The sequence below is a fragment of the Centroberyx affinis genome, unplaced genomic scaffold, assembly GCF_046629955.1.
Source record: "Centroberyx affinis isolate AG114_WGS23_722 - 3 ecotype Tasmania unplaced genomic scaffold, CSIRO-AGI_Caff_v1 ptg007243l_1, whole genome shotgun sequence".
In the NCBI taxonomy this organism is placed as follows: Eukaryota; Metazoa; Chordata; class Actinopteri; order Beryciformes; family Berycidae; genus Centroberyx; species Centroberyx affinis.
Window position 1 is genome coordinate 78628 of NW_027283662.1, and position 21464 is coordinate 100091.

Consider the following 21464-nt stretch of genomic DNA (forward strand, 5'->3'; position numbering starts at 1 on the left):
GGCGGAGAAAGCACCGACGACCACCATCACCACCACCATCACCACCACCACCACTACCACCATCACCATGACGACAACAACACGCGTCACCAAAAACACGCCCACGGCGAGCCCTCGGAGCCCAGAAAATTCCCGAAGACCCCCAAGGACCCCAAGGAGCCGGACGCCGCTTTAGGGAAGAAGGCGGAGAACTCGGACAGCCATCACAACCTCTACAAAAAGAAGACCACCGCGGTGGCGCAGGAGCTCGGCACCACCCCGACCTACACCACCCGCCTGATGGCGAAGAGGCACGACAGCGGCGCTAATGCCGGTCCCACGCGCCCGGAGGTCAGGGGGGCGTCTGCTACCAGGCTGGCCGGCAAAGAGCTGGACACAGAGGGCCAAACCCAACCGCCTGCTCTCAGCCAGGAGGGTCATCACGACCACAACCATGACCACGACCATGACCATGACCACGACCATGACCATGATCATGATCATGACCATGACCATGACCACGAACATGAACACGACCACGAACACATTGATCAGGATCTTCACCACAACCGAAGCCAAGACCATCTCCCGGAAAACGCAGAGGTAGGACTTTGTTTTTGTTTTTTTTGTGATACAGACCTATGAAATGTTTTCTGACTATTTGGAGTGGCATTTGCCTTAAAGCAATGTTCCACTTAGTTTTAACACGGGTGTCATTCGGCACTTGACCGCCATGAAAACCACAATATAAAATCCTCACCAAGATCAGATGCAGCTGGACCAGTTTGGAGCGTTCAGATTTTTTCTTCCCATTCATTTGAATGGAAACTGACATTGAACACGTCGGTGAACAGATCCAGCATCAGATCCTGCTGCTGTGATTTCCAGCTGACTGTTGGTCCGACTCTTCAGAGCAGAATCTCACCAAACAGCTTTTTTTATTGATAGAAGAAAACACAGCGGAGGGATACCATTTAGGAGAGATAGTTCCTGTTTGGGAAACTGGATCTACTTTTATTTTTAAACACAAATTTTACTGTAAACCAAGAGTAGAATTGCAAAATGTGGACAGAGCAGTTACTGCTTTATCGTCTTAAAAGCAGGATCTGTAGTGGAATCTGTTCACCAACGTGTTAAATGTCAGTTTTCAGTCTATTTTTGTGGCTTCATTCAAATGAACCGGAAATAAAAATCCTAACGCTACAAACTCATCAAGCTGCGTCTGATCTTGGTGAGTAGATTATATTCTGGTTATCATGGCGGTCAAGTATTTTTTAAATATATTTGTATTGAATCTCAAAAATGATCATAATTATATAAAGAACTATAGAAAAAAAAAAACAACCAAAAATTGGCCTATATAAAAAATAATCGTAAAAATATATATGCATGAACCAGGCATTAATGTTAGCGAGTATTATGAATTAAAATGATCCTAAACTATCCAAAACGTTGCCTTTTCCATTTCGCCTTTACTTGCTTTCCTGGTTGAGTTGATAACGTTTTTTTCGACTTTTATGGTTATTACCCCATTCATGCTATCGAAACTGTTATTTGTCATTCAGTTATACTAGTCCATACCTGGGGATGCACGCTCCACAACTCCACGCAGACTTGCCAAAAATGCGCATAAACAGAGTAAATTTGGGAAAATGGAAAAATCAGCTTCATCAATCCCTGCCTATGCCAATGCTCAGTGCCCATGTGCAGTTTCAGATTGATTGGCCAACCCATAGAGGAGCAAAATGGATGCAGACAGACAGAGTTTTCCTCATTTTATAGTAGAATTATTATGAATTATGAATTTCGGTTCGCAGACGACTTCAGGGAGTTCAAAGGTTACACAGCCGTAGCGCCGCTGGAAGTCCCTGATCTTAGCCTTGTGATTTGAATAACACAGAGACAACATTTGAGCTTGATCAAAGGTAGCATTGGATTACCCAATTCAAAACCCAATCTGATCAGAATCTCATTTATTAGTTTTGAAATACCCAATTATCAGATTTCATCCAATCTGATTACTGAAATTCTATCAGACGTTTTGGAAAAACTGGGCCTAGAAGACTGTGGTTGTACTTGGCAGCTCCCTGTGTGAAGGAGAAGCAGGGCGGTGCAGAACAACAAACCCTCCCTGGATAAATAAAGATTAGGAAAAAAAAAACAGCGACCGTAGAACAGAGCAGTCTTGTAAAGCCTGAGGATTCAGCAGCTGTCTAGTCTGGTAAACAGTGTCTGTGGCTGGAAAGATTGGTGAGATTATTCCAGCAGCCACGAGGTAAACTGATGGTTATCTTTTAAAAAGCGCATGTCAAAAGAGGAGGCGGGAGGTGAACTTTCAGCAGGGAAGCAATTTGTATGGACAGATAGATATTGGATTACTTTGGATTAACTTTATTGATGCCCAAGCAGAAATTGGGCTGGTACAGCAGCAGAACAGAAGAAAGGTGTAGGTTGGAAAGTAAAGTGAAAAAAAAAATAGCTAGAAAAGCATTTCCTGAAGAAAATGCGTGTGATTTCTGTAAGATGACATGGTGACCATTTTTAAATTTGAATGGAGTTTCTACTGTATATAGTGGCTGAGTTATAAATATCATGGTAGCGGATGGAAGCCTATAGACACTGTCATCATTATGAGCTTATGAACAGTTGATCAGTATGCCATAGTGAGCATTTTGAAATGTGAATGAAGTTTCTACTTTATGCAGTGGTTGAGTTATAAATACAATGGATGGCTATGGAATTTTATTTAATAATCAATAACTCAAAAAGTATAAGAAGTATCATAAATAAAACTCATAGCACACATCTACAGAGAATTCCACACGGTTTGAGATATGGACCGTCTTTGTGGCATTAAAACTGTAGGAGGAGATACATGACAGAGGTTTTTTAAAAATCCTCAAAATCGGCAATAACTCATTAAATATGCAAATGCATGCATATTCTACAAAGATTTCCGCACGTTTTGATATAAGAACGGTGTGTGTAGCATGAACGGTTTTCGAGTTACAGCTGAGCAAAGAAACGCACGGAAAAATAGGAAGAATAAGTATGCAAGAGAACTAATAAACTAATAAAGGACATAGATGTAAATAACAGACAGTTACAGAGCATTTCTCTGTTGCTAATGTGTCCCCACATGATGACATCAACAAAATTCACACCTGGATTTACAGATATCACCAATAATTCAGGATCCTGCATAAGAGCACCTGTGCAGAATGTGCAAATGTGTATCACTGACTATTCGCATGTTAGCAGGTTTAAAAAATGTGTTGTTTTCCAGTTACAGCCAGTGGTGACAGATCCTAAAATCCTGAATCAGTGGAGTTGTAACCTTGTTTGTTTTGGGTTTTTCTTGTTTGTTTGTTTTTTTTGTTTCGACCCCCAGTGTCTGAACGCCTCCGCCATCCTGTCCTCCCATGGGATGTCCCAGGAGGGGGCGCTGACCCTCGGTGACTTCAGCTACCTCTGCCCCGCCCTCCTCAACCAGATCGATGCCGGAGCCTGCCTGCTGCACGGAGACGCTCCTGAACACGGAGGGAGAGGTAGGAGCCGACAGGCCGGCCCGCACCCAGCCGACTCTCTCTGAGCGCTCTCTTGAGGACAAAGTCACCGGAAGTCCAGTTATTGTCCGTGGCCAAGAGAGAAACGACGGCTGATCATCACCACGGCCGCCTTTGCGTCTTTGTTTTGTGTCGGAGCAGAAAAGTCGGCTGCAGTGGAGCTTCTGGCCTTCGCCCATCTGCAGCCAATCGCATATTAGCCTTGCTATTATGTGATTGGCTCCAGGGTCCAAAATTCCCATCCGCCAAGAGCCAGATGCCGGTAAAATTTGTCCTAAAATCAAAAAGGGTCACCCGCCTCCGTGGCTGGCAACTTTTTTGCGAAGATGGCAGGTCTTTGCTTGTCTCTTTGTCTCTGTGTCCCTGCTGGACACCAAAGCAAGAAATGGGAGTGTATCAAACAAGCTCCTGATTGGCTGTCTGTTGTGCTACTACTGTGCCACTCTGAACGTCTGATTCTAGCCTAACATGAGTAACTGAGTGAGCAAGTTTTAAATCAACACACAGTACTTGATTGTATACTGGAAAAAGCACAGAAAACAAGTAGGGTGACATATATTTCTATGAAAACGATATTTTTGCTGGTAAAAAATATTCTTGGCAGGTAGATTTCTTTTTAGTTTATCAACCCTTGGCAGAGGAGCCAAAAATTGGAGGAAAAGCCAAAAAGTTAATTTTGCGCTCGAGCACAATTGGCGTTACAGCTAGCAGTCAGCTGCTCACACAGGCCTTTGGACAGTAGCGGGTTGATGTGGTTGCTAACGGTGTGAATGCAGAGTCAGCTTTACCTTGTCAGCCTCTGAGAAACATCGCCTGATTACAAAACTCTTTCAACACTTCAGCCTTTTTGTTAACTATAGCCAAGATGACTACAAAAAAACAAGCAAGACACTGTCAAACATCACATGTCCGTTTACTGACCCACAGACTGATAACCAGGTGTGTTTTGGTGTGTTTGCATAGTCCAGATTTAGCCATTTAAGTCCCAGTGTGGTTTTACTGGGCTTGTTACTCAAGACAAACAGACTCAAGTTAATCGTTGCTGAAAAATCTCCCTGTAATCCTCCATGGATAAATAAAGGTTGAAAAGTTTTTTGGTTTTTTTTGTTTTTTTTTTAAACATGTAGCTTTAAATTCATTCAGTGATATTTTAGCAATTTGAGATGAACAGGATATAAAGAGAATTTATTCGTTAAAAGTTAAATCGTTTTGTTTTTTTTTTGTTCCCAGATCATAAACATCATAAGCATGGTCACGGTCACCATGGTAACCACGACCCCTCGGACCACGACGAACACTTCAGTGGAGAAAGCAGTAAAAACATCACAATAGGTAAGATCTTTAAATCTTAATCTTTCGCTATACATTACTATACGATTTATTTTATGTAATTTTTTTGTTAATGTAAATTTGTAACTTTTTCGCCTTTCGTCTCAAGGTGACAGATGATTTTCCATTTATAGAACAACATATGTGCACAAAAGCAAACAAAGGAATATGAGGAAGGGGGGGGGGGGGGGCATGAATAAATACAAAAGATAAAAAAGATCCTTGAAAATCTTCTTGTTGTAGCTCAGCATATCATATTATACACCATTACACATAAAAAAACAGGGTTCGTACAAAGTCTTGAAAGTTTGTAAAATGCCTAATTTGAACCGTTATGTTTTCAAGGTTAGGAATATGCTTGAATTCGAATATACTCCTTGACAAATGCTTGATTTTCAACATAATCTGGTGTTTCATCTACACAATCACTCATGTAAACCAAAAGTCTTTCAATATTTGAAATGAAACGATCCCGTTTTCATATTTGTTTGTTGTCTCCTGGCGTCTCACAGACCGGATCTAGATTGACTGACTAGATAAATCCTCTGTTGATCCCTTACTCTGGAAATTAGCAAGCATTAAATAATCATGATCAAAACATACAGTCAAAGTTAATATGAACAGCTGGTAAAATAAACAAAGTGACTATATACATTGATTGCTGTGGGTATAAAGGAATACTGTAAACTTTTTTTTTCACAATTGCATTTATAGTAACAATTTAGATGTGATGATAAAGGCCTCGAGAGTCTGGAAATTTTTGGTTTAGGTACCTTGAAAGTGCTTCAATTTTACTCTTAAAAAGCTGTACGAACCCTGAAAAAAGTGCTTCTCAAGTCTGCACACAACAGTCTTGCTCTTGTAAACCTGCACCAAGACTGAGTTCAGTTGGGTCTAGAGCTGATTAATCGATTAATCGATTAGTTGTCAACTATTAAATTAATCGCCAACTATTTTGATAATCGATTAATCGGTTTGAGTAATTTTTTTAAGAAAAATAAGTCAAAATTCTCTGATTCCAGCTTCTTAAATGTGAATATTTTCTGGTTTCTTTACTCCTCTATGACAGTAAACTGAATATCTTTGGGTTGTGGACAAAACAAGACATTTGAGGACGTCATCTTGGGCTTTGGGAAACACTGATCCACATTTTTCACCATTTTCTGACATTTTATAAACCAAACAACTAATCGATTAATCGAGAAAATAATCGACAGATTAATCGACAATGAAAATAATCGTTAGTTGCAGCCCTAGTTGGGTCTTGAGCAAAGATGGAGTTAGATGAATGTATTTATTCATTCAGGTAAATTGAAGTGCTCAAGACTGGTTGTGTGTGTGTGTGTGTGTGTGTGTGTGTGTGTGTGTGTGTGTGTGTGTGTGTGTGTGTGTGTGTGTGTGTGTGTGTGTGTGTGTGTGTGTTCCAGCGTGGGTGGGGGGGTTCGTCTCCATCACGGTGATCAGCCTGCTGTCCCTGCTGGGCGTCGTCCTCATCCCGCTGATGAACAGAGTCTTCTTCAAGTTCCTGCTCAGCTTCCTGGTGGCGCTGGCCGTCGGCACGCTGAGCGGCGACGCCTTCCTGCACCTCATCCCCCACGTGAGTCCACCAGGACCAGGTCCAGGTCCAGGTCCAGGCCCAGGCCCAGGTCCAGGTCCAGGTCCTGGTCCTGTCCACCCAGGATTTAAAAAAAAAAAACATAACACTGGAAGCCAGGACTCCACTCCAACTGGTCCTGGAATTCCTGGAATATCACAGAGTTTTCAGAGGTGTATTCCAGACAGGGAAAGTCAGGGAATTTGATCGATTTTTCAGGGGAAGTCGGGGAATATCTGGGAATTTTTACAAATGGGTCACTTCATAGGAATATAGCAGAATCATTTTTTGCTGTTTCATGTATTCATTTCATTGCATTCCCAACCGGAGTGGAAACCAGACTGAAAAACAGCATTAACAAACAAAGGAAGGAATAAAATATTTGGGTCATGGAAGGAGGGCTGAATGCTATTTAATAATGAATTGTGATAGATAATTGTGATTTTTCTTGTCGTAAACTTTTTAGAACTTTAAAATTGTTTAAAGCAAAGTGATTTTGTTAAAAAAAAAAAACACACACACAATAATGTCAGTGTGCAGGATTTACTTGGTTTGAGTATGATTAAATTTTCATCAATATTGTACTTGATTCATGGACTAAAGATTACCTGGAGCTATAAAACGAAACCTTGTTTAGAAATTCATTTTGAAAACTCCTTTCTTATGTAATTAATTGCAGCCTCTGTGATTTGGAAATTGCAAGGTTCTTATTCTGTGATTTAAAAAAAAAAAAATGTTTTTAATTTATTTATTTTTTTTCTTCAATAAATTGTTCAGCCCTACATGGAAGTGTTCCCCAAGTTAGTTGGGGAAAGTCATGGAAGAGTCAAGCAATTTTGGATCAAGGCCACAGGGAGAAACGTTTTTAAAAACAGAATTTTTGGTGGTGATCTGAGATTTCTGCTATTAGACCATTTTTTAGTCATAACTATGGAGTCAAATCCTAAAGGTATGTTTGCAGGGTCAAAAAAAATCAATTTAAGTTAATAGTTGAAGTGATAGGAGTGATGTGTTTGGGTCTCACAGCAAGTTGGAGTATTGTTTCTTCGAGTGCTTTCAAGTTGTTATTATTATTATCTGTGCGCTCTAGTCTCAGGGAGGCCACCACCACCACCACGAGGATTCTGGGATTGAGGTGGCGGGGCATCACTTCCACGACGAGGGAGAGGAAAACCTGGACGGCGTGTGGAAAGGCCTGACGGCTCTGAGCGGCGTGTACTTCATGTTCCTGATCGAACACTTCCTCACGCTGGGCAAGATGTACAAGGACAAGAAGCAAAAGGTACGCAGTCCGATCTGCTTCCTTCTGTAGTTTATTTACATGGTGATGAAAACAGAAGTGTATTCATTTAAAACACATTTTATAATGCCTGTTGATGTCTTAAGTTTTGATTGGCTGAGATACGGTTGAAGCTGCAATATCTTTAAAAAAAAAACACACCCGTGACTGCATAACACTTAACTTAAATATTGATATAATATTATAATATATAAACACAGCTGTGACTACATAACTCGGTAACACTTTACAATAAGGGTCCATTAATTAAGGGTTAGTTAATCCTTAATAAGCATTAACTAACCCTTAATTAACAGTTAACTAATGTGTCTGGTAATCATTTACTAATGGTGTTCATGTTAACTAAGGTATTCGTTTATACATTATTTAATAGTTTATAAAGATGACTGTTAAATAATGTATAAATAACTTTAGTTAACATGAACACCATTAGTAAATGATTACCAGACACATTAGTTAACTGTTGGGTAGATTAATTAAGGGTTAGTAATTAAGGGTTAGTAAGTAATAGTAAGTAATTAATGCTTAATAAGCATTAACTAACGCTAATGCTTAATGCTTAATAAGCATTAACTAGCCCTTAATTAATGTACCCTTATTGTAAAGTGTTACCCATAACTCTTAATGTAAATATCAGTGCAGTAACTGAAAATCACCAGTGTTGATGTGTCGTTTAACAGCTGGTCTTAACTGATTCGATTTTGGTGGTGATGTGGGATTTCTGCTATAAGACAATTACCATTTTTTAGCCATAGCTGTGAAATTAATGTAGATAGACTTCCAAAACCAAAGAGTATGTTTGCAGGGACAAAAAATAAATTTAGGCTAAAAGTTTTACTTTCTGCCTAACAAGGTCTCTTAGCTGTTTTAAAATCACCATAAAACACAGTTTCTTGTTACTTAGATGAAACACAGAAAGAAGAAGTATGTGCAGGTGAGATAAAAACAAAACAAAACCCAGGTGCCTTCTAAGAACATCTTGCTTTAAAACAACAGGTGACATTCATTAGTTAATTTTGCATCTGTCAGGTGTTTGTCTTCACCTGCTCAGCGTTCATGAGATTTGAATTCTTCTGTTACTGTGTGTCCTCTGTATGTCTTATACAGCTGTGGTACTCCGCCGTAACATTTATCTGTCTTTGAATACTTGAAAATGGAAACGCATCAAAATATTTAGGCTATTTAAGGGTGAATATGGGCTAAACAGGGAAATTTATTTTCACATGTTATGGTGGCAGTGGTGGTAGTGTTCCTGCTGTGGTATCTGATGATGATAACGAGGTGTAAATGCCACCCGAACAGATCCAGAAGAAGTGGGATCAGAATGATAAAGGGGATCCGGAGAAGCAGCCCGCACTGGAAGAAAACGACCTCAAGCCAACCGAAGGTAAAAGACTCCGTGAGGAGAAAGGCTTCACAATACTGGAATTTTTTTTTAATATATTTTAATATCTTTAGCTTCAGCAATTAGGATATTTATGGCAAAAATTGTGGACACAACATTTTGTATGCACTGAAAGAGTACAAAAAGCTAAGTACAATTGTGTGCGGCAATAATGAGATGCTAATGCTTAGGATTTTTGAATACAAGGAAATCTTTTCTCTTCACGCACAGCTGAAATCTGAAATGGCTTTCCCACTGAGGAAAAAGTCTCAGTTCAGAAATTGCAGTAGTCAGTATTGTGATTCCAACACTTTTTAGATTAAATGTGCAGCCCGTACCGAAGAGGGAAATTGTACGTCAGAATCTTTTCATGCTTTTATTCTGAAAAGGCCTCAGTTAAACAAAAAGTTGATCTTTGCATTACCGTGTGCGCCAGGTGTGTCGGAGGAGCAGGACAAAGTAAAACCAGCAGACTCCCGCACACCGCCTTCACTGAACAAGAATTTAATAAATGACACAACGCTTCGGTCAAGCGACCTTCGTCAGGTGTCTGAATAAACAATATAAACAATACAATGGGGGCCTGTTTATATAGGGGAACAGGAAATAAGATGGTCCAATCATATTAGTGCCTAGTGAGGTACAAGGGTCCATCCAGGTGGCAAGGTATGGCAATCAAAACATTTATTAACAATCAGAAAATTATTTTAAATTAGATATAAATAAATAAATATGTATGGATGTTACAAAAAACTTTTCTGATTGTTAATTATTTTTTTGATTGCAACCATAAATACATATTTATGGATGTTACAAAAAACCTAACAATCAGAGAAGTTTTTTTTGTAACATCCATTTATGAATGTTACAGAAAAACTTTTCTGATTGTTAATACATTTTTTGATTGCCATACCTTGCCACCTGGATGGACCCTTGTACCTCACTAGGCACTGATTTGTACCATGAGGTCACCTGATTACCTTGGCCCTATGATTGGACCATCTTATTTCCTGTTCCCCTATATTGTATTGTTTATTCAGACACCTGATGAAGGTCGCTTGACCGAAACGTTGTGTCATTTATTCAATTCTTGACAGTGTGCGGGAGTCTACTGATTTTACTTTTTTTTTGTAAACAAATTTTATTCAACAATCTGCACATATGATGAAACAGTATTACAGATTCATACTTTTCGTTTTAGACAGTAATATCCCCCCATTATCTCCCCTTAGCCCCCCAGCATTCCCCTCCCTGCTCATAGAACAGAATAATAATAAGTAAATATACAATAATACAATAATAACAACAATAATAATAATAATAATGATAGTTGAATAATTTAAATAAATACAGATGACAAAATGATTGTACAACTAATAAAAAAAAAAAAAAAAGAGAAAAAAAGGAATGGACAACTGGTGATACACAGAATCAACAAGTCAACCTGTCCTTAAGCACCGCCTACTGGTTTTACTTTATTCTGAAGAAGCCTAACAGCTTGTGTAACTTGGGCATCAACGTCTCTCCGCCTCCAGACGTGGAGACCAACGGCGCCGGAGCGTTCGGCGACCACGGCGGCGGCGGCGGCCTGCACGGCGGCGGCGTGGCGGAGGAGGAGCAGGTGATGCTGGCGCCCCAGGTGGCGGTGGTCACGCCGCAGGGCTACGCCCGGGCGGCCGGCACCGCGGGCTACACCGCCGAGGACTGCGAGAACAAATGCCACTCCCACTTCCACGACACGGTGGGCCAGGCCGACCACATGCACCACCACCACCACGACTACCACCACATCCTGCACCACCACCACTCTCAGAACCACCACCCGCACAGCCACTCCCACTCCTACTCAGAGCAGCACTTCCAGCAGGCCGGGGTCGCCGCTCTGGCCTGGATGGTCATCATGGGAGACGGCCTGCACAACTTCAGCGACGGCCTGGCTATCGGTGAGCGGCTCGTTCTGATAATGAGTCTTACATGGCTTTGTTGAATGCTCGAATCTGATTGGTCGGTGAAGGCATTCCCCTTCTCCATCTAATCAAATCTCTCCGCAGTCAAGAAGTCTGGCCAGTTTTGTTGATTTCTAATCAAATTAACTGGCAACACTTTGTACCAAAAAGACCTTACAGCCTGCTCACTGCAGACAGACCTGCTGGACTCTTTTATTTGTAGAAGCTTATAAATGACTTCAGCTTGTAATACAATTTTTTTTCAAGCATAATTCGGATCAAATGATTCTTTGTAATAATCAGGATAATGTACAGTGAGCCTCCGCTTTCCGTTGGACTCTTGATTCTCCCTGTCAGGTCTTTATTTTGCGATAATGACCGGCTCGCTGTACATGATGCGTCTCTTACTTATCTGCCTGAGATCAGGATGTAGGAATTAAATAATGGACACTAGAGACAGAGTACATCACGTCGGGTTGAACTGTTTGAATGTGAAACAGAATTTGCTGATAAGAACTGATAGGAGCCTGGAGCTCAGCAACAGTTTCATGAGTGTAAAACTAGGTGAAAAAGAGCAAACGATGCCCTGGCAACGCTTCCTGGTTAAAAAGTAGTTTCATGTTGCTAAAGCCGCTTTTCCACCGCATGGCACCGGCTCGACTCGACTCGACTCGCCTTTTTTGATTTTCCACTGGGCAAGTACCAGGTACCAGGTTCCATTGGTACCAGGTTCCATTGTTAGATTGTTAATAAACCACAAACGTAATACAAATCTGTAGCTTTTAATGTAATAATCAAGTAAAGTTAGCATGTAGAAAAACGATTCTAAAAAAATGAGTTTAATGGCTCCAAACAGGAATGAAAATGAGGTAGAATCGTGTTCTGGGTGGAGTATCCCTTTAATGGGGATAAATAATATCCAGCTCTTACTGACAATCAATACTTTACATTCTTTACTTGTGCATAGTTTAACTGTATAGCAGGTGAGTTTGTACTGAAACCTTTGTATAGGGTTAAGTACTACATGATTGGTTGTAAATCTTTCATTGCTAGAGTGACATGATACTGTTTTTGCCTCTCCTGAGATTTTTTACACTTGGCTTTGTAATAAAACCTGGAATAAATCTGGAATTAATATGATTGGGATTTACTTGATCAGTCTAACCAGGCAAGAACCTAAAGGACAAGAATATGTGGGAAGAAAATGTCATTGGCTGTTGAAGACATTTAGAGTTAGCAACTTGTATAAGCTGCAGATTTTGATTATATTAGTGATTTATTACATTTGTGGGAAGTTATTACAATTTTGAAAGCTGAAGATTTTGCGGGAAAGCAAACGTTAGCGGGAAATGACGTATTACGTTTGTGGGAAACTTATTACGTTAGTGGGATTATTACATTAAATGGCATTAACATTGATTGTCAGTAAGAGCTGGATATTATTTATCCCCATTAAAGGGATACTCCACCCAGAACATGATTATACCTCATTTTCATTCCTGTTTGGAGCCATTAAACTCATTTTTTAGAATCGTTTTTTTTCTTTATAAAGATATGTTTAACTTCTACATGCTAACTTTTTGCTTGATTATTACGTTAAAAGCTGCAGATCTGTATTACGTTTGTGATTTATTACGTTTGCGGGTCTAACATACCATATTACCTGGTATCTGGTACTTTTTTTGGTAGCACCTCCGTCGGGGGCCCATTGAGGGGGTGCTGTCTGTAGAGGAAAACCAAGTGGAACTACCAATTACAATTTCACATTTGGCAGACGCTTTTATCCAAAGCGACTTCCACATGAGATTTGCATACAACACAAGCAAGTTTCTAGTTAGGAGAGAACAACGAGAGTAAGTGCTATAGAGCTAAGTTCTGGTCCAACAGGACAAAGGTGCTACAAGGCAGTGCTATGAGGTAATGCATAGAGTGCATCAAAAAAATAGTTTTTATTTTTTTTTTATGTAAGAAGGTATTCGCTAAAGAGCTGGGTCTTTAGCCTTTTCTTAAGGAATGAGAGGGATTCTGCGGGTCGAATGGAGTTTGGTAACTCGTTCCACCACCGGGGAACCACAGAAGAGAAGAGTCTGGCTAGAGACTTACCAAAGACTACCAAAAGCGAGTAGAGGCGAGTCGAGGCGAGTCGAGCCGGTGCCATGCGGTGGAAAAGCGGGATAAGCTCCACATTTTGAAGAAAAGGCAATCGAAGCGTCTGTTGTCACAAAGCCAAAGCCGACATGACACGCGGTTGTACTGGGCTGCACTCGGGTGTGAATGTGAGAAAATGTATTAATGTGAAGCAGGGCGAGACCGAAGAAGAGAACGCAGGCTCAGCAGGCCTTCGATGGGAAAATAAACAGCAGTAACAGTAAACGGTTTTGCGCCACGTTAACATCTGTCTTCCTCCAGGAGCTGCTTTCACAGAGGGCCTGTCCAGCGGCCTCAGCACCTCTGTGGCTGTTTTCTGCCACGAACTGCCTCATGAGTTGGGTGAGTCCCTTTTATCTTTCTCACCGTTTCATCTGTAGTTGAAGTCACCAGTGGTGTTTGGGGTTAAAAGCTGCACCTAGGCAAGGTTTTTGTGTAAGGATCCAGCCGTCTTTATCGGCCTACAGCACAAAGTGGGGCTGCAGCAGGGAAGAGTGTCCCATCCCCACAAAGATGCTGTAGATTCTCCCTGTTTGAACAAATGGAAACCTGGTGTTTGCTGTGTGCACTTTCCCACCCACAGGAAGGCAGGGTTTCCCACACATAGAAAACTTTGTGGCAGGCCACCACAATATCAGCACTGACCGCCACAAATTATTATTATTTTTTCACTATTTAATTGTAGAACTGCGTGTAGCGCATTGATTCGCTCAGCCCCTAATTACTCCGCGCTCTCTCTCTTTGTATCTCTCTCTCTCTCTCTCTCTCTCTCTCTCTCCCTCTCTCTCTCTCTCTCTCTCTCTCTCTCTCTCTCTCTCTCACTTGCTCTCTCTGTCGCTCTTTCTCTCTCTGTTGCTTGGGTCTCTGTCTCTCTCTCTCTCTCTCTCTCTCTCTCTCTCTCTCTCTCTCTCTCTCACTTGCTCTCTGTCGCTCCTTCTCTGTTGCTTGGGTCTCTGTCTCTCTCTCTATCTCTCTCTCTCTCTCACTTGCTCTCTCTGTCGCTCCTTCTCTCTCTGTTGCTTGGGTCTCTGTCTCTCTCTCTATCTCTCTCTCTCTCTCACTTGCTCTCTGTCGCTCCTTCTCTCTCTGTTGCTCGGGTCTCTGTCTCTCTCGCTCACTCTCTCTCTCGCTCACTTGCTCTCTCTGTCGCTCCCTCTCTCTCTGTTGCTTGGGTCTCTGTCTCTCTCTCTATCTCTCTCTCTCTCTCACTTGCTCTCTCTGTCGCTCCTTCTCTCTCTGTTGCTTGGGTCTCTGTCTCTCTCTCTATCTCTCTCTCTCTCTCACTTGCTCTCTCTGTCGCTCCTTCTCTCTCTGTTGCTCGGGTCTCTGTCTCTCTCTCGCTCACTCTCTCTCTCTCGCTCACTTGCTCTCTCTCTGTCGCTCCCTCTCTCTCTGTTGCTTGGGTCTCTGTCTCTCTCTCTCTATCTCTCTCTCTCTCTCTCACTTGCTCTCTCTGTCGCTCCTTCTCTCTCTGTTGCTCGGGTCTCTGTCTCTCTCTCGCTCACTCTCTCTCTCTCTCTCACTTGCTCTCTCTGTCGCTCCCTCTCTCTCTGTTGCTTGGGTCTCTGTCTCTCTCTCTCTATCTCTCTCTCTCTCTCTCACTTGCTCTCTCTGTCGCTCCCTCTCTCTCTGTTGCTTGGGTCTCTGTCTCTCTCTCTCTATCTCTCTCTCTCTCTCACTTGCTCTCTCTGTCGCTCCTTCTCTCTCTGTTGCTTGGGTCTCTGTCTCTCTCTCTCGCTCACTCTCTCTCTCGCTCACTTGCTCTCTCTGTCGCTCCTTCTCTCTCTGTTGCTTGGGTCTCTGTCTCTCTCTCTCTATCTCTCTCTCTCTCTCTCTCACTTGCTCTCTCTGTCGCTCCCTCTCTCTCTGTTGCTCGGGTCTCTGTCTCTCTCTCGCTCACTCTCTCTCTCACTGGACCCGTCTGTTCGCCTCCCACTGCACATGTGGGGATGTGGGATTTTTTTTTTTCCATGCCAAGAAGACGGCCGACTGAATTCCCAAAAAGAAGAACTAACAGTTAACGTTACTCAGAATACAGCTGGGTTTCCGAGATTAGCACGCTGTATAGCCTAGCTGCTAGTCAATATCTACTGAGTGGACTGATAACGTCAATATTAACTTTTTAACTCTGACTCTGAATGTTTGCTCCCTCAATCCAGATTAATAGTATTGAAAAATATTTTCTAAGAAGGAACAGGACTGGTCCTGAAGAGGAGCAGGACAGTCTGGACCAGAGGAGCTGAGCAGTAAAACAGAGTAGATAATAAAGTCAAAGGCTGTAATGTAATGATGTAAAGATGCAGGTGAGACTGAGCACAGAGAGATGCAGCAGGGCAGAGGGGCAGAAAAGCCAATTTGTCTGTAAAAGGGGTTTCATTTCTATTCTTCACCTTGTAGACAAAAGCAAGCAACAAACAGAACAGTGTAGCACTGTTTATATTTTTAAATTATGTTATCTTTGACACACGTACTTTAGATATATACAGGTTAGGTATTTGTTTGACAAATGGAACTCTTTAAAATGGAGTAGCCTACATTAGAACATTTTTCAGCCATCCTTTATTAATATTAGCCTATATATTGACAGTATGGTAGTCGCCAACCCACCTACCACCACAAATACATTTGAATTCCGTGGGAAACACTGGAAGGGATGAATCGAAATTTAAGAGCGAAATCCAGACTGTCTCCTCAACAGCAGCAGAGAAAGCAGGACTCACCGGCGTTAGATCTTTTCCTCTCGAGCCCCTTTTGTTTTCCTTTGGTATAAAGCAGCACAGAGCAGCCGGGTCGTCACCTCACAGGATTTCTGGGGATTGTTCACAAATATTGAAGTTCTCAGAATTCAACTAGTTACCTCTTGCTGCCATTTGGGACCGCCAGTGTTGCATAGTGCAGCTTTAGTCTTAGTTTATATTCCACATCTTTCTGTGTTTTGGTTCTAGTTATGGTTCTTGTGCAGGTTGCAGTGCTAAGAATGACTTTCTCGCATACTTGAACAGTAATAGAAATGAGAGATCCACCTTTTGAAAATGTATGACTATGTGCATACCAGAGGTGGGGACTCGAGTCACATGACTTGGATTTGAGTCAGACTCAAGTCACAATTTTAATTGCTTGAGACTTGACTTGATGCATGAAGAGAAGACTTGAGACTCGACTTGGGTTCTGGTGACTTGGGACTTGACTCTGACTTGTACTCTGATGACTTGAAAAGGTTTCTAAAGTCTTGACTTGAGATCTTGTGTTTGTGTAAATGACTTAGATTGAAAGTGATGAGATTTGTTCCAGCAGACGACTGAATTTAAATTCTGTTTTCTGAATTTGTATGGAATGATTGAATTTATTGAAGTTGAAACTGATTATAGAAATCAAACTCATGATGCTCCAAGTTTTTATCCTATTAAAACCATATTGCATTGAAAAGTCCTAGATATTTAGTTTTCTTTAAGATATTAAATTGATACTGGACTCTTGATTTGTTCTGACTTGACTTGCTGTTCTACATTTAGACTTGAGACTTGACATTAATGACATGGACTTGACTTGAGACTTGTGCCTCAAGACTTGAGACTGACTTGGGACTCGATCAAAGTTGACACCTCTGGGCTAACTCAGGTAACACTTCTTAGTGTGTTTGATATCATCCACTTCCTACAGCCCGTCTGGAGTTAAGTGTTTGACTCTGTTTCCCAGGTGACTTTGCGGTGCTGCTGAAGGCGGGCATGACGGTGCGTCAGGCCATTCTCTACAACGTGCTGTCGGCCATGATGGCCTACTTGGGCATGGTCGCTGGCATCGTCATCGGGCATTATGCAGAAAACATCTCCATGTGGATATTCGCGCTCACAGCAGGCCTCTTCATGTACGTGGCTCTGGTGGACATGGTGAGTCAATGATACATCTCTCTTCTTTCATATTCATTTAGTTTTTTTTACTGATTTATTTTTTTGTACTTTACAAGGTAAATCTCACTGAGATCTTGGAATCTTGTTTCTTAGAGAGACCTGGCCAAGACAGCAGCATCAAAAACATACATAAACGTTACAGACGAACAACATAAAAACAATGTACAGTAAGTACACATTATAAATAATCTAAAATAAAATAAAATAAACAGATCAAAGGCAGTTTCCAGAGTCCAGAGATCTCTGAAACCAGAAAGTCTCTCTAGCCTCTGGTGCACAACAACAGGATCATTTAAAATGAGTGTGCACACATCTGTTAGTTTCCACAATCATACCTGCAATATTGAAACGTTTTATTTCATTTATAATGCCCGCTGTTGCAAAAAGGCCAGTAAAATCATTTTGTTCCTCAAGTGAGTTCATCATTTCTCAGCATAAGGCATCATTTTAATGTTGTTTTTTTTAGCCTCTATCTCTTTGGAGAACCTTCTGTTTATAAACCTCACATAACGACTCAAAAAAGCTAATAATTTTTCACATCATGTGGTCTGGAATGAAGCGGCTCCTCCCTTCCCAGTGTACACACTGAGAAACTGTTCGTGCCCACGGTGTGGTGAGATTGTTCACAGCGAGTCAGCAGCACCTGTTTTGTTGACGCAGCAGGTCTTGACCTAATGTCTAACCCTCAGCCTTAAAACATGGTACTTTGGCTCAGCTTCTCGGGAAGCGGTGGCCTTCAGAGCCAGATGGCCACTTCTCTCACACACTTTCTGTGAAGCTGCAGACTCTACAGGAGAGCTGTCACAAACAACTGGTATCTGGAAACACAGTGAAGTTTGTGTTGTTGAAGACTGGCCTCTAGTGGCCACTGGCATGCAGAACGGCCTGTTCAACAGAAATTTGTTCCATCCAGTACCAATATTCATTTATCAACATCATGGGAGTGAGTTCAGAGAACCGGCTGGGAAAATCTGGGCAGAGAAATGGGAAAGAGTCACGCTCTCTCCTCCCAGGGCAGCTTATCATCACTGTCAGGTGAAAACCTCCTAACTCCAGTTTTGGTTATATTCAGGTTTTAACTTCAGTTGAAGAATCACAAGATCCTCTATATGATGAAGAAACCCTGCAACCTTTGGCTTTATGAAACCTTCTCAAAACCCTAACCAACAGAATAAACTCAAAAATGCAAGGCGGTCAAATAAGGTTGTTTCTCCTAGTTCCCTGAAAAGTTGAAGCTCCATTTTGAGATACAAGGTTTTCACCCAGCAGCAGTGTTATGTTATTAATCATCATTGAGTAATTGGTATTGATCAATGACCCTATCAACCCCCCAGATATATTATGGTCATTTGGTGCTCTGGGGCAGTAAACTCCTTACTTATCACCTCTTTAAGTGTCCTGCCATTAATTGTACTGAGACATTGTTAAGTTGGTTCATTTGTTGCCGGTACTGTAGCACTCTGCACCAAGCAAACTCCAGAAAGTATCCGTACCACTCTGATGCCGTGAAAACATTAAAAAAGTCTTTATCTCATATTATAAAAACACTCGTAGATCAATGTAAATTTGTGTTGCATATTTTCCTCAGGTACCAGAGATGTTGCACAACGATGCCGGGGACCACGGCTTCAGCCACTGGGGCTTCTTCCTGCTCCAGAACGCCGGCATACTGTTGGGCTTTTGCATTATGCTGCTAATAGCCATTTTTGAACACAAAATCCAGCTGGACCTGGGATATTGAACAAAGCGTTTTTAATTATGCGCCCCACATGCATTCCAGTGTGTGCAGGTCTCCGTCATGAGTATTGTGTGTTTTCTTTGTTGTCCTAAACAGATGGGGTCGGGTCAGCTCCCTTTTCATTCACTGTTTTTTTTTTTTTATACAGTATATATTTATAGTTCTCCACTAGATTTTGCCACGTTCACGTCATATCAGAAGAAGCGGAGGAATGGGATGATGTCTTGTTGCTACAACCTTGAAACATTCACGTGTTCAATCATTGGAGCGCCCACATCCAAGATGGCGTTCATGAGGTCAATTATTGCCGTTAACAAGTTACTTTAAAATCAACCATAAACAAGCTGCAGTGGATATTGCATGCTTTCTGATTGTATTACTGTGAATATAACTGATAATTTTGATTTTTATTACCTTGCTGACATCAATGGATTTGCTGCTATGTTTGCTGCCTGTATTGACACACTTCTGCATTTTGTGATGCCATGATTTGTGAATCAGAGCCTACAAAGCCTAACAAAGTCCCACATGTCCTCCTCCTAATCGCCACTAGAAGGTGATACGTGAATGTGTTTTTCCCAGTTGGCAGCTTGTATTTACAGTAGATCCGATATGACGTGAACGCAGCATTAGTGCACCATGCTGTTAAACCATATTAAGCGCTGGGTGCTGGCAGGGTGATGTTGGTTTCTGCTGCTGAATCAAACCTGATCAGTATTCCAGTGGAAAGACAAAGTTCCACAGCAGCCCCAGTATAGGTACGACACGATACTGATACTACACCATACCCATAGTAAGACCGGTATAGGCAGAGAGTGGTACTGGTGCAACGCTAAAACCTTACATAAGACCTCTACCAGTGACCTCATTGGCAAATTCAAACATCTGAGCTTCTCTGAAAACAGTCCATTTCAGAAAGTGTTGATTCTCTCCAGTTCAAATGAGGTTCAGTTGCTCAGCAGGTGACTCAGGCAGGATGTACATGCTGCATGCTCTTTTTCACTTGGCAGAAATTAGAGTATTTGTTTGCATGGAGGTCATATAGCAGGGTTTGGGGTCAATTACAGTTGACCTGAGGAATCGGAATTGGAAAAAACCTACAGGAAACAGAATTGAATTGAAATTTCAGTTGAATTTAATTCAATGAAATTCTGTGAAAATCCATGGTTTTTGTTTTTTCTTCCAACATATATGAGATAGTGTTATATATTATCAATACAGAATATCATAAAATGGTAAAGGTACCTTTCAGGTGGCATTTGATGGATAGCATAATTGTAATCCATACATTATGATTGTATGTGATTTGTTGAACCGTCTTTTATTGGATTCATAATGTTTGATTTATAATGTTTAGCGAGTCGAGACAAACTCTCTTAGAAGTGGAATTTCATGCAATTTAATGTAATTCAATTTTGTTTCCCGTCATTCCAATTCGATTCACATTCTGTTTCCTTAGAGCTGGGTGACTTTCACATTCACACTCCAACTCCAGGAATTTAACTGAAATTTACCATGCATTCTCAAGTCAGTTCCTGAATGGACCGACCCTGTAGTGTAGGCACATCCAGAGGACTGACCGACTGGCTGATACAAAAGGAGACGATGAAATGGAAAATGTAGGTTTATTCAGCAACGATCCAACCTCAGCTGGTCTTTGTCAGACATTTTGATGAATCTTTGCTGAATAAACCACTGAAGAAGCATCAATCTGTTGGGGGATCTGTTATCTTAACCAGAAAACTGTTACATAATCTTGAAAACAGACTTGGAGAAGGTTTCATGAGGAAAGAAATTTCATCTTTTAAATTTAGTAACTGCAACTCCATTTGTATGAAAATCAGTACAACAAACCTGCAGAGTCTAACCTCACAAAACTGCCTTTCCTGAAAATGTGTAAATTTTTTGTTACAAGAAAGAGTGATCATATCTCATCTGATGATTGAAAATTAGATTCTCTAGGTATAAAATACCATTGCTGTTACACTTTGAATGCATTGAAAGAGAGCTGACCCTTCACCCTGTTCCTGGAGATAGGCGTGATGAATTACCTGATCAAGACCTACTTAAAGGATAAGTTTGGTGATTTTGGACCTATATCTAATTTGTCTCTTCCATCCCTGTAGTTCTTGGACCCACAGACAATATTGGCTCCAGAGTCAGCTGTCAGTTGAAGCAGTGAGCTCCGCTGCCTCTTGCTGCTAACAATGAGTCCAAATCAGGTTTGTCAAAATATCTCCAAAAAAAGCCGTTTGTGGCTCCACAGGAAGTCGAGAGGAAACACGACTCGGTTCCTCCATTCCGCAACTTTCACTAATCAGGAAATCACAGAACTGTTTTTCTAAACGATAGAGTTTGGTAGAAGACGATCCACTGAGTGGAAATGGTGCGGTGCTGCTGCTCTCCGGGCCGCGGAGAGAAATACGCTGGTCGGTCTCCATATTGTTTTCACAGACTGGGTTTTTTGGAGATATTTTGACAAACAGTTTAGGCTAATTGTTAACAGCAAGAGGCAACGGAGCTCGCTGTTTCAACAGACAGCTGACTCTGGAGCCAGTATTGTCTGTGGGTC

At 41.4% G+C, this 21464-nt stretch overlaps 1 protein-coding gene across 1 annotated transcript; it reads left to right on the top strand.

Moving 5' to 3' along the window:
- Window positions 1–520: 520 nt before the first annotated feature.
- On the top strand, window positions 521–21380 carry slc39a6 (solute carrier family 39 member 6). The gene is made up of 10 exons (XM_071513508.1): window positions 521–582; window positions 3371–3527; window positions 4776–4877; window positions 6302–6471; window positions 7559–7750; window positions 9071–9155; window positions 10688–11095; window positions 13508–13588; window positions 16943–17133; window positions 18743–21380. The coding sequence occupies exons 2-10, from the start codon at window positions 3407–3409 to the stop codon at window positions 18893–18895; spliced, it is 1503 nt and encodes a 500-aa protein (XP_071369609.1). The 5' UTR covers window positions 521–582; window positions 3371–3406; the 3' UTR covers window positions 18896–21380.
- Window positions 21381–21464: the final 84 nt, after the last annotated feature.